The sequence below is a fragment of the Capsicum annuum genome, chromosome 3, assembly GCF_002878395.1.
Source record: "Capsicum annuum cultivar UCD-10X-F1 chromosome 3, UCD10Xv1.1, whole genome shotgun sequence".
NCBI classification, from domain to species: domain Eukaryota; kingdom Viridiplantae; phylum Streptophyta; class Magnoliopsida; order Solanales; family Solanaceae; genus Capsicum; species Capsicum annuum.
Window position 1 is genome coordinate 78,923,808 of NC_061113.1, and position 14,195 is coordinate 78,938,002.

Sequence of the window (14,195 nt, forward strand, 5' to 3'; positions counted from 1 at the left end):
ACATATTAAAGGGAAAAGGATCTAAATTATCCCTCACCTCCTATTGGAAATGGAACAAAACAATCTTTCATCCACCTATTAGCCACCCTTATACCCCCGACTCAATCTTTGTGCTCTATATTACCTTTTATTTTAACAGTCCCCATATTAAACCCAATAAGATATTTCATTAATGATGTGGACCACCCCTTATTACTCACCATATACAACAACATAACCAGTATATTCCCACAAATTGGGGCTATTAGTCACCGTATAATTAATTAAATTAATTTAAAAGACCCACCCACAACCCGGATCTCTCAGTTAAAATGACCCACCCCATTACTTAACCCATAACCTACACAATTTAACTGATATCCTAAGTAGAAAAGAACCTGTCAATTAGTGTTGCACTATGAGACGAAGCACAATCTCTTTGTATGTCTAAAAAGAAGTTCCATCCATAAAAGAATTTTGTGAGATGAGATTGTCAAGTAAGTGATGTCTTCTGCTTCTAATGCTTTATGAAGCTTATCAACGCATAACCAGCACAGAGACTAAGTTGTCATTACACTACATTAAGAGGTTCCTTTTCATGACTAGCTATAACATCATTACAAAAATGAGGAGAGCACCGTATACAAGGAGTTTATAACTTTAGGTTTTATACCAGAATGTAATCTCTTGAGAACTCATCCAAATGTACAACTTGGGATATCCATTTATTCCATGAATAACACAATTAACATTATGAATATGGGAATGCATAGGACTCTAGAAGTGAAAGTGGGCGTAAGGAATTGGGTTAAATGGCGTAGGGTATGGGTTAAGCAAGGGGGCAGATCATTTTAATTGGGAGATTCGGGTTGTGGGTGGGTCTTTTAAATTAATTTAATTAATTATATGGCGGCAAATGAAGGGGATCCATGTCATTTATGAAATATTTTTTGGGGGTTTAATATGGGGGCCGCTAAACAGTCAAAAGTATAAAGGGGCTAATAGGTTGGTGGAGGATAGCTTTTGTACCATTTCCAATAAGTGGGGTAATTTAGGCTCTTTACGGCATATTAAAGCATCTTTTATAGCATAGTGGAAAAAGAGAGGGGAAAGGATTAGGAAACAGGCAATAAATAATGGTGCAGCGTAAATTATATTACATTCTTCAGTAAGTCAGGGTGAAATACTCAATTCACTAACCGGCATGGCTTGAAATCGACGGAAGAAGTCTACTGTTATCGATTGGTAAAAATATCACTCATTCCTCTTGTCACTGCATCTTTTCTCTCTTTTGAAGGCAAGTGGAAGATGAAGCAGTCGAAGTCATTCTAGCGAGTCGCTAACAAATTTCCCATAAATCCAAACCCTATCTCAAAATGTTTGGCAGTGGAAAATCCTACTTCAAGAGCCAGCTTCTCTAACTCGTTTCCTGTATCACATCATTGATTTATCATGGATTAAAGATACAATAGAAATGAACATTAAGAAATTTTTCTTCTTCTTTTCATCAAAGGAATGATTTGATGTCAACTTCAGTCTGCTCTCTTATTGCTGTCTTACCTTTCCATTTTTTAAACTGTTCACAATATACAAAGGGTGATGGATGGAAAGTTAGGATTTCCCTATTTTCTTCTTCAGCTCAGTTTTCTCATCCATGAAGAGTTTCAAAATGCATCATCTTTTTCTCAATTTTTCTCCCTGATAGTGAGTCTCTGGTTCTAATCAAGTACGTTTTGTAAGCAAGCAAGGGAGACGAATGAAGTTGAACATTGAAGAGAGTTGAGAAATACATGCAAATTGAATAACATGTTTTTCTCCAGAAGAAAATAAAGAAAATATGAAGAAAGGTTATTTTTATCTGTTTGGCAGGTATATAAATTAAACTTATTAAGATAAAGAGGTTACTCATGTTACTTTAATTCTAAATCCAAAACTTAAGCAACAGCAGAAATGACAATTAAAACTGCTTAAACTATACGGTGAAAAGATCAGACCTGTCAGAAAGTCCTTGATAGAGCTTTTCAAGTATTTGTACTCATTTTCTAGGCCATAACCACTCGCTACAGTAACAACTATATTGTCAATCATCGATTCCTAAACAGAACATATAAAAGAAAAATTAGACAAATATTCTAATACAGGACTGTACTACTCATGAGAAGCTGGAAAAGAAAACACTGGGGTCGTTTGGTTGGGAAAGAGTTATCCCTGGATCAGTGGCGGACCCAAATTTTTTACCAAGTGGGTTCATTAAAAAAAATGATATTTGGGCCAAACTAGCCGTTGGCCCAATAGCTATATAGCCGTTTTTGGGTCCAAACGGCTAGTTTGGGCCTATTTATTTAAAAAAAAAAATCATTTAAAAATATTTTTTAATCCCAAAAAAAATTCTATAAATACCCTACACCTTCAAATCATTTTTCACACAATTTTTCACTCTCTCAAATCTCATTCTCTCAAATCTCAATTCTCAATTCTCAAATATTCAATATATTTAATTTCCTAAAGTACTCACTTTAATTTTTCAATTTTGCGATTACAAAGTACGAGTGGAAGTTTCTAAAGTTGCAACCTTCGGATACTTCCAAAATTTGGTATTGTTGTTCCATCTCTTACGTTTAATTTTTATTTATTATATTAATTGTTGAATATTTAATTTTCTTATATTTGTGTATTTTGAATTTTTTTAGTTTAATTTATCCCGGAAGCGGTAGTGGTAGTAAAAAGTGAATTATTAGCGGTAAAGGTACTTCAAATAGTAGATATACCCGTGTGCCTTCGTCTCCGGTACCGCTTGGTACACCTTTTGAGGAAGAAATAGGTGTAGGTGCTCACGATATGGATTACGTAGAAGCTCAGAAAAATTATGGTATAGAAAAACAAAATAAAGTAGACGCGGTTAATTTAGACGAAGATGATGAAAATATTGGTGAGACACTCACAGTAGGAAATGCTAATGTAAGATCTGAATCGGTTAATCTCCCTTCCCGTCCTCCCCGTGCCCCAAGAGCTCATAAAACAACTAGCATTGCATGGCAATTTTTTGAACATATATCAGATACTAAGGTGCAATGCAATATTTGTCAACAAATATATAAGCATAAAAGCAGAGGCAAGCAAGGGGTACGTTAATGAGATATATAGGTGATGCTCACGAAAGAGAGTTAAATATTACACGAGATGGTAGGGATGTTGGTGGGCCAACGCAAACTAGAATGGACCCAGCAACCGGTCAGGTAACGAAGAAGTATAATAAATTGAGGGACCGGAAAGAAATAGCTAAAATGGTAGTTATGGGTTGTTTGCTTTTTAGTTTACCTTCTTCTGATGTCTTTATTCATTATATTCAAGCAATTTATAATCCTATGTTTAATGGTATTCCTAGAAGTACTTGTCGATCTGATATTTTTAGACTTCATTCACAATATTATTTTTATTTATCAACATTGTTAAAAAATATTCAATGTAGATTGTCCCTAACTTCTGATCTTGGTCGTGCTGTAAATAAAAATGATTATTTAACCGTTACTTGTCACTGGATGGATAGTAATTTTGTGATACAAAAACGTATTCTTGTTTTTTTATATGATGAAGATCGTAAACATACCGTGTAAACACTGCCTCAAGCAGTTACAGAGAAAATATATATCACCAACATACAGAAAATGCCCCTGAGAAATAGGCTGCACTTTCAGGAAAACTGGTGACTAGTAACTGCACAATAGGCTTCCTACAATTAGGCAACTGCCAAGAACCAAGCTGGAAGGCATAGTCAGCAGAGAGACAAATAATGTGAGGCAACTCTAACAATCTCCACCTTGACTCACATTTAGTAGATTCTCGTCATTACCATAAAAACCCCGAAGGGCAATCAAGTGTTGTAAACACCAGCTAAGCTCAAAAAATGTTTGAACTTAGCAATGGGAAGTGGCTTAGTAAGCATATCTGCCGGATTTTCCGAAGTGTATACTTTCTTAACTACAATCTCTCCGGCAATCATTGTATCTATGATATAATAATACTTCACACTAATATGCTTAGTCTTGGAGTGATAAGCATCATTCTTTGTTAGATATATTGCACTCTGACTATCTGAGAACACAACAGTAGTATCTTGTGAAACATCAAGCTCAAGAATAAGACCACGTAACCATGTAGCCTCTTTCACACCTTCAGTAGCTGCAACGTACTCCGCTTCTATAATGGATAGAGCTGTAATAGATTGCAAAGATGCTTTCCAACTAATAGAACCAGAACATAAAGTAAAGATGTACCCGGACAGAGATCTGCGTCTATTAAGATCACCACCATAATCAGAATCAACAAACCCAACAACATCATTAGATCTCACCTTGTTCCTATCAAAGACCAAACCAAGATTAACCATACCTTTCAAGTATTGAAAAATCCACTTCACCACATCCCAATGGTACTTTCCAGGATTGTGCATATACCGACTTACCATACTCACCGCGTATGCAAGATCGGGTCTAGTTCAAACCATAGCATACATGAGACTGCCAACTGCACTAGAGTAGGGAACATTGGACATTATTTCAATTTCCTCCTCTGTTTTAGGACAGAATTCAGAAGATATCTTGAAGTGAGCTGCTAGAGGAGTTGAGACGGACTTGCTCTTACTCATATTGAACTTGTCAAGGATTTTCTGAACATATGTTTTCTGAGACAAGTATAGCTTTCCAGCTTGTCGTTCTCTAGAAATCTCCATTCCCAGAATCTTCTTTGCTGCACCAAGGTCCTTCATTTCAAACTCATTACTTAGTTGAGATTTAAGCTTCTTGATCAAAGACATGTCTTTTGAAGCAATCAACATGTCATCCACATATAATAACAAGTAAATGAAGGAACCATTTGAAGACTTTTGAAAATACACACAATTATCATGTTGACTTTGTGTGTATCCTTGACCAACCATAAAATTAGTTATCCTTATCCCTCCTACCAAACGACCCCTAAGAAGTTTGCCACAAAACAATTTGTTATGGAGATTCTGGAATCATCCATAATGCAAAATAACAGATTAATCCCCGACATCTGATGGATAGGAAAGTGGCTTGCTTTCTGACTTGTGACGAAAATATGGTCCCAACATTACAAAGAATGAGCAGAGAATGTATATGGATGCAGATAGCAACTTTGCCGATATTATATGGAGTAATAATCTTGAACTATACTGCAATTGATATCCAATCGCATAGAATTCTCATAAAGCAATTTTCCCCTTCCCCTTCTACTGCTCCCGCTTCTGCTACACTCTAAAAGAGCATGATAAGCTTCAAGAGTATTCTGTTTCCACTATTGTCATCATTTTTGCTAAGTAACAATATGTTCTGTCTAAGGGCCACAAATAAAAAAATCCAAGGAGGGATCCCATGGAATTCCTCATTTTCAAAATGGGAAAAGTCATCACTTCCGTCCTAAACTATACCCGAAAAGTCAAAGACACGCCTAAACTATTGAAACAACCTATTACACGCTTATACAATTTAAAAGTTAATTTATTTACACCCCAAAAGCTGATGTGGCAACAAACTAAAAAGAAAAAGAAAACAGGCGAGTTTTTTTTTTCTTTTAAAATGTAGCCACACGGACTTTTTTACCAATAAAAAAAATTTAAAGTAGTTGCAAGGTAAAGTTCATCATCTAAAAAACAAGAAAATCAATTTAAACTCAATACTTGAAATTCTATCTCTTTATTGTTTGATAGCTATTGTTGGAGAGTATTAGTTGCAGATCTTCCATGAACATTGTTTATTCCTATTTGAAATTAAAAAAAAAAAATCATAGCCTCCTCTCCTCCATCAACAACCTTTCCTCTTCTTCTTCTTTTTTCGTTTTGTCCCTCTTCTCTTCTCTTCTCTTCTCTGTTTTTCTTCTCACTGTCATTTTACTTCGTTAGATCTATTTTTTTTTTCCACTATTTAAGTGTTTATTCTTCACTATTTGGTGGTGAAATTGGTGATTAATGAAAAAATAGTTGTGGGTATACTTTTGCTTTTGACATTGAAAATGATAATGTTGTGATTTTGATGGTGAATACAAAAATTTGTGGTGATTGTTGTTGTAAAATTCGTTAATAACAACGGTGGTAGTGTAATTTTTGTGGTGGATCTTGTGAAGAAAATTAATGTGACTTTGATCTCAATTTTTTGTGGGTCATCTTAAAATTTTCTTATAAAGATTTGAGTTTTTTTAGCATTATTATGGTGGAAATGGGAGTTGTTAAGTAAATTTGTAACAAAAAATGAATAATTTATTAACAAAAGGAGAAAAATAAATACGAACAAGTTGTCTCCTCTGAAAGATCTACAATTATGGTCAAAACCTAACCAAAAAAAAAAATTATGGTTAAAACGAAAATTTTTCCACAAACTAAGAAATTTAGTAAAAACGTTGTTGCAGTTTTAATAGTAACAATATTTTGGTGTGACTTTGAATTTGATGGTATTTTGTGGAAATATTTGTGGTGGGAATGTGGGTGATAATAGCTTCAATGGTGGTTCTTTAATGGTGAATTGATGGTGTATAGTGAAGAAGAAGCAATAATAATGACATAGAATTTATTTTATTGTAATTTTCACATAATATTTGATGTGGCAGTGCGATGTTGATGGTGTGTCACGAGTGCAGAACACCTCCCATCATGAGAGTGGTTGTATATGCGTTAGGGTGTAAGAAAATTCTCTTTTAAATAGTTTAGGTGTGTATTAGGTGACTTCAATAGTTTAGGTGTGTCTTCGACTTTTCGGATATAGTTTAGGGTGGAAATAATGACTTTTTTTTTATAACCGTGGTGTCCGGGCCAGCTTGCGCGCACCTCGACTAAATACAAGTAGTTATTGATGACTTTTCCCTTTCCAAAATTAGTGTTTATGAAATGGATAATGTCCATCATTATTTCAAACTGTTGTAATAGCCATCTTATTATTTCCTTTTTAATGAAAGGTTAACTGGTAATTATAACCAATTATTAATATTTTAAAAGGGGACAAGTCAAGAGCATTTTTCAGTTTCACAGTACTAGGGCTATATAATATGATCCTTTATCCCTGGGAAAACAAAAAGCAAAATAGCGTACCAAAAGATAAACACCGAGTATCTACACGGTGTTGGCAGGCATTTTCGTGAAGTGATAAGGCATGAATTTGTTTGCAGTTTTGGCATAGAACTTTGGCAAAGCATCAAATAATGTATGTTTGATCTTCTTCATAGTGGTAATAGTCTGTTGCTGCAGTAACTAATATATGTGTATATGTTTGAGATTTTCATAAAGTGTTGTTTGTACCATTCTTTGTTACTGTAAGGGTAGAAATTGATTGTTGTAAGGGTAGAATCCAACCATTCTTTGTTACTGTAAGGGAAACAATAATGTTAAGGCAATAATTGATTAGTGATGAAAGAAATGGTTGGCACTGGAATCGCTTCTTAAAGGTAGAAATTTAAATAGTGAAGTTACTGACATTATGGGTTAGAAATCATTGGTTATTATTTTGAAATTTTTGTTTTGGTACCCTTCCCTTATTAAATTATCCTTAATTCATGGATAATGATGTGAGATATTAAGGTTTAGCATTAACCTTGAACAATAAGGATATTGGAATCTGACCCCGAATAATATAATTGATATCGTTATTTAATATTTTTGCATAGATTGAAGCCATTGAAGGCTATTTGATTGGCGTTCTACGCATAGGGAGGTTGTGGAACTTGTCGTTAGCGAGGTAAGTGAGACTTTAAGCTTTGATGCTGGCTTTTCGAATTTGCTTTATAACAATTATGTTTTTCTGCCTGGTGTTGTTGGAACAAGCGTGCGACTTGGTAGAATCGGTGGTATTGATTATTTGTGGATATGTATTTGTAAAGTTTGGTGAGAGTTGTTTAGTTATAGTTGAACATATTTTTCGTCGTTGTCGTTATAGTCTCTAGGGGCATACATAGCTGCCGTAATATGTTAGGGGCATTACTTATGCTGCCGTAATATGTTAGGGGCATTACTTATGCTGCCGTAATATGTTAGGGGCATTAATTATGCTGCCGTAATATGTTAGGAGCTTGTACATGCTGCCGTAGTAGCCTTTTTGGGGCATTATATATGCTGCCGTGGACTTGTCGGGGTGCTAGGCCTATCACCTTCACTGCCGTTTATGACAAATTGTGAGTGTGGATTGAGTTGAGATATAAGGTGGCATTTTTTAACTTCCTTTGGATCTTATTGACATTACTTCATGAGAGATATTATGTACATATTATTTGTGTATTTTGTACTTTCTAATACTTGTTCCAGGAGTATTAAAGTAGCAGGTCGAGGATCTTACTGGGTTATATTTATATAGCTCACTTGCAAACGTTCAGATACGGTTGCAGAGAGACGCTCGAGGCTGACTGTCTTTACGTGTGGATTCTATCGCTAAGGTGAGCCTTAGCATTGTTCGTGAAGGCTGTCATTCATCTTTAGTTATTTTTAGCTTATGTTTCCTTTCGTTGGGTTTGCATGCCCAAAAGTTGAACTCATGTAACTCTGTTTAGATGCTCCATGAACTTAGTGTAGGACTTGGGTTAGAGATTTATTATCTAAACTATTGTCGTTTTCATAAATCGTTATGCAGTATCTTTGTTGGATAATTACCCTGCGTTAATGATTATTTCTTGCATGTGGAGTTGTATTTGTTTTCATCTCAGTGTTTCTAGATATTGTGAATGTATAGAAAATCGATTCTTCCGGCAAGTGGTGTTATCGGGAGCCAGTCACGCCTAGGGGTTATTTTGGGACGTGACAACTGTATGTTTCACGTCAGATAAAGTAAAAGATGATGAAACCGATAACTTTATATAATTTGGGGTGATGTGAGAAAAAATGTATTAACCTGCCAACAACTACCTGGATTGTCGTGCTCAAGGGGTTGATACTTTTATTGAAGTCAAGAACAGATACCGTTGAGCCTGGCTTTAAAACTCGACATATCTCTGCCATAGCTCTATGTCTATCGACCACATTTCGTAACCCATAGCCAATAGTAACAGCATCAAAGGAGGAGTCGGGAAAGGGTAAATCAAGTGCATTGCCTTCCATCCACCTTCATAATCATATGTATTAATCCCTCAAAGTGATTCAGGGAACATGAAAAACTACTTGGAAGGAGTAAGAAGGTAAGAGTACAGAAGATAATGTACATGTAACTGATACATGTAGTGTGTTAAAACATTTCAAAACTTGACTAGATCTATTTTTTTACAAGTGGATTTTGCGAAACTGTGTTGGCAAATAACCCTCCAAACATTATCTGTTTGAATATATTGAAAGTTAAAATTACCAATGCTCACTTGATGTTCTTGTAACATGCCTTCGAACGTAATTTTTGCCGCGTCGAAGCGATTAATAATTGTTCATTTGAGAAATCAAGACCGGCCGCCTGCAAAGCCACACATACTGATGAAAAAGTAAGTTCAGTAAAATTTGACATCGGAAAATTCAGAAATTAAGATAACTAGCCTAGACCACTTCGATTATGTAATCCTGTTTCATTATAAAAACTGATGTAGATATAAGCTTACAAACTATAGTCAAATAACAGAAGATATTTTCGTGACATGAGAATTATGTGGCTCTGCTGTGAGCTGATTTTTATTAAATGTTTGAAATGAAAAACGGAACATTTGAATATGAAAACGGCAGATTTCATTTTAACGGGAGCCAAACTCAAATGAAAGAATGGCCAGTAGCAACCCAGAGACCCAAAAAGATTGAAGATCAAGGAGGGACAACAAAAAGAAACATTAATTAACAGGCAAGACTGACATCAGAAAGATTCTGAAGTAAATAATCTTTAGATGTAGTAATTTTAGGTCTCAATAATAATCATCACCCTCAAATCGCAGTACAAATATATGGCTAACATTTATAGATCAACTTTGCATATTGAAACACATTTGGCATTCAGAAAGTTGAGTAATAACATAGGACAGAATAAGGCTGAGAATTGGAATAAGTAGAAGAGGAACAGTACTCCAGAGAACTAGTTTAACTGCTAAATGATGCTATTCCGTAGATACACACCAGAGGAGAAAAGGTAAAACAAAGCTAACAAAATCAACCTAACAATCTGGACCTTTTCAACTAAAAGTTACATTATCACCAGGCTCAAGGTCATTCAAGAAAATTTTTCTTTTTCCCTTTCAAGGAGTAATAAGAACTTATAAGAATTGTGCCAGAGATGGCTTCTCCTATGCGAAGTTATAGGGGCCTCTAATGAGATTTTTCATTAAGCAGAATCAGAGAGGCGGAATTGGAAGATGCATAAAGAGACACATTAATTTGCTATGTTATGAAGGATGTTGATTAGCATAAGAAAACGTAACTGAACAGAAATAAGTTAATTTCTGATTCTCACAACAGTGAAGAAGATTTGACAATTAAAATGATTTCTTGATAACAAAACAGCAGGTGATAGAACAGTTAATGGAGCACAAGTTTTTTTCTCTTCCTTGTAAGGATATTATCTTTCCTAACTTCTTATCTCCATGTGATAGTTAAACACCACAGTAATTCATATCCTCTCTTTCCTATTTTTCCTATTGTTTTCATTTCTAACAAAACAAAGGAAGGATAATTATGTCTTCACATTTCGGTAATTCCATAGAGCTGTCTAATCAAATAAGCTTATGGCATTTCTCAGAATGGTCAATGAAACAATTGAGTTGCTTCTCGAATGGTGAATAATAACTAAAACCCACAATCACACAGTGGAAGAACAGAAATAATGAATAACAAAATAAAAGCAAGCCAGGGATAACAAATAGAAAGAGAAGTGAACCTTGCCATGGGGTCCAACTCTTTCAGACAAAAGAAATGTCAAATCCCCACTTCCACAACAGATATCTAGTACGTCGTCCCCTTCTTTAGCTCTGCAATACAAGCTCAATAGTTTCGGATTAACTAGGTCATAAACATTGTCCAAATACAAGAATTATCTGACTAGGAACAGAGTAAAAGATGTAGAAATTTTATTGTCCTGTGGCTCTCATCCCCCTTTAAAGACTTAAATAAGATGCACTAAGCCACTAACAGTGTAACAATTTTTCCATCAATTATACTGCTAGTTTATAGTAAGAATTGGCCTATCAAAAGGAAAAAGATTTATTAGCTATACTGATAGTGCAGAGAACTTAAAACACATTCCTAATGTCTGGCATGTTTTCACTTTCCTAAGAAACAGTTTATTTCAATATTAACCATTATTAGTTTATTAACAATGCACAAGCATGTCATGCTTTACCTAGTAAGAGATGCAGTTCTTCTGATGCGGGTTCATCCGAACATAGTATTTGTTATACGAAATGCAGATATATAATGTTTAAGCCAAGGGTCCTTTGGAAACAACCTCTCTACCTCCACGAGATAGGGGTAAGGTCCGCATACACTCTACTTAGACCCCACTGGTATGATTTCACTAGTATGTTGATGTCATACTGTTTTAATAATGAATCCCCTCCGGCTTTAACCGTAGAACGGTAGAAGGGAAACATTTGCAGACACAAAAGAAGCTTCCATCTTTCTCGAACTGTATGAAGTACCAATTGGACAAAAGATACTGTCAGATGAAAGGAAATATGGCATTTCTTCGTTACCAAAATGTGAATGGTGCCAAAGAAACAGGTGAGATTATGTAATATCAGTATCAACTGGGAGAACATTCCTTAATTTTTTGGTTTACAGATTCTTGTTTTTAATGTAAAAATCATTTTTATGATGAAAGAGAAAAGATGTACTCAGAGTAAATTTTGACATCAATGTCATATCAAATGGTGACTGTAAGCATTTAAATTGTATTGGATTCAAATTCATAAAATAACTTGTCCTACATTTTAAATTCAAGATATATTAGTCCAAATAAATATTGTTGGCTAATAGAATTTGATAAATATTTGAGTCCAATAAATATGAAATTAACTAAAGGTTCACTTTTATTGGGCTAGTCCATTTATTAGGGATACAAATTATGAGTCACTTCATCAACCCAAGATGTCATCTTATTCTAGAGGCCAAACATGACCACATGTCAAATGACGTAGCATTTTGATTGAAATGAACAAAAGCCAATGGTCTCAATGCCTTATACCAAAATGACGTGGCATGCCTAGACAAATCAAAGGCCAATGAAAATGTGTCGTATATCCAAGCGGCATGTTCTGACTAATCAATTGTGATCTTGTAACTGCTTCAACTTGATTGATCGGTGATTCAAGTCGATCAATCGAAGAAAACAAGCTTGTCATCATCACAAGTCTTCTCCCTGAAACTCCTTTTCAAGGTAGGGTAAAGTTTATTAACAGAGTACCAAGATTTTCCAGAAATTATAGAAGAAAAACTCAGCCCAGCTAACCATTGCACGCTTCTCCCAAACATACCAAGGAAATCAAGATATTGATCCACATTCTCTTACAAGTCCCCCTTATGCCAAGTAGTAACGAATATGAATACAATTGTTTTTTACCACCGAAATGTGATCTTTTCGCCTTCAAATCATATATTGTTTCTCTCCAGCCTTAGAATCCACAATATAGCGGAATTGTTCTCCAAATTTGCTTCAGCCTCTACGTCTCTCATAACTATAACTATAAATGGGAATCCTCATAATTCAAAAAATGGACAAGAATTCAGGACAAGAAACAAGACAGAGCTAGGGGATTAGAGGCTATAAATTTCTCTACAAGCTACAAACTTCAAGAATTCAGTTCAAGTTTGAAATACTAATTCTAGTACAAGTTTGAAATAGTCAAAGAGGTAAATCAAATACCCAAGACGATCAAGATCAAAGTTACTTGCACATGAGATAATTATTATCTCTGGCGGTTATCAAAGCACTCGTGACGACCAAATTAAATCTACATTCAAGTTGAAGATTATAATTCGAAATCAAGCTCTAAGAACCTTGAATTCACATACAAGTTAAAGATCAAGCTCAAAGGCCTTGAACTTAATTGAGAAAAGAAGATTTAGAGGAATTATAGAAGTTGTAGTCATTCAGAGTATTGAAACAGAATTCTACTATCATTACAATATTAATTTACTGTATACAGTATCCTGTAAAATGGGACATAAACGGTATAAAATAGGAGGGAGTGAGAAAGAGCTTTTACCCGCTCCAAGAAACAGCCATTCTTTTCCATATGCGGTGTTGACCCAAACTCAGGAGATCATTCAACTGCAAGCATAACAATTGTGCAAACAATAAACTTATAGCTACAGAGGAAGTGACAATTTGAATAGCGAATTCCTTTTTAGTGCAGAAGACACGTGGTGCGCACGTTATCATAAACAGGGGCAATGCGGTTAAACAGTGCTTGACGGTCAGCGGAAAACCGAATTTTCAAGTTGCGTGTCGGACGGAAACTGGACCGGGGAAGTGAAGAAAAACCAAAGGGAAGGGAAGCCATTGTCACTTCGCTAGCTGCAGCTCTGCCCTTTTTTCTTTACCTTACCTTATACTTGTTGGCTGTAGCTCTGCCATTTGATCGGGGATGACTTTTATTTATTACTTGTTGGCTGTAGCTCTGCCGTTTGATCGGGGATGACTTTTATTTATTTGTTTAGAAGGATAATGTCAGTTTTGTCCGTCTATAATGGTCCCTCTGTATATCATAGATGTTCTCAATTTTAACTTAAAAATGATAAATGTCAGTCAGTTGAAATCAGTGATGCTCCTACAAATTCTTGCGTATCAGCTACACAATCTGTTGCAATTTATATCGAATTAATTTGACTTTGACATCAAATTTAAAAGGCATACATATACGCTGAATTTTAATAAATTGTACAGATATAACTTTTGTCATACTTTGTGTATAAATATATTTTACCGTTAATAAAAAATACAAATTTATCTCTGCTCTTTGATAAATGGAGATATACACTTTATCATACTTTAGTTATAAATATACCCTTAAACTTTGATGTCTGGTATAGATATATTCTCGTCCTATTTTAGGTACAAATATACCCTTATCGTTAATGAAAAGGTAGATATACACTCTTCTTACTAATGTCAGGAAACGTGTCACAATCCTGTTCATTTGACCTTTTTTAATTTAATTTATCCTAACACCACCTCAAAATAACTCTAGTTTAACCCATAACCCGATCCAAATAATAATCCAAATTCGATCCGGTCTAATAGAAAGAGAAAGAGAGAATGAAT

General features: G+C 34.9%; 1 protein-coding gene across 1 annotated transcript; it reads right to left on the reverse strand.

Annotated features, from left to right (window-relative positions):
* Positions 1–1,094: 1,094 nt before the first annotated feature.
* Positions 1,095–13,748, reverse strand: LOC107863754 (2-phytyl-1,4-beta-naphthoquinone methyltransferase, chloroplastic). Its single transcript, XM_016709877.2, has 7 exons — positions 13,306–13,748; positions 13,138–13,202; positions 10,812–10,902; positions 9,322–9,410; positions 8,879–9,074; positions 1,974–2,073; positions 1,095–1,408 (listed from the first exon to the last, which is right to left on the reverse strand). Exons 1-7 carry the CDS (start codon positions 13,432–13,434, stop codon positions 1,308–1,310), a joined length of 771 nt encoding a protein of 256 aa, XP_016565363.1. The 5' UTR covers positions 13,435–13,748; the 3' UTR covers positions 1,095–1,307.
* Positions 13,749–14,195: the final 447 nt, after the last annotated feature.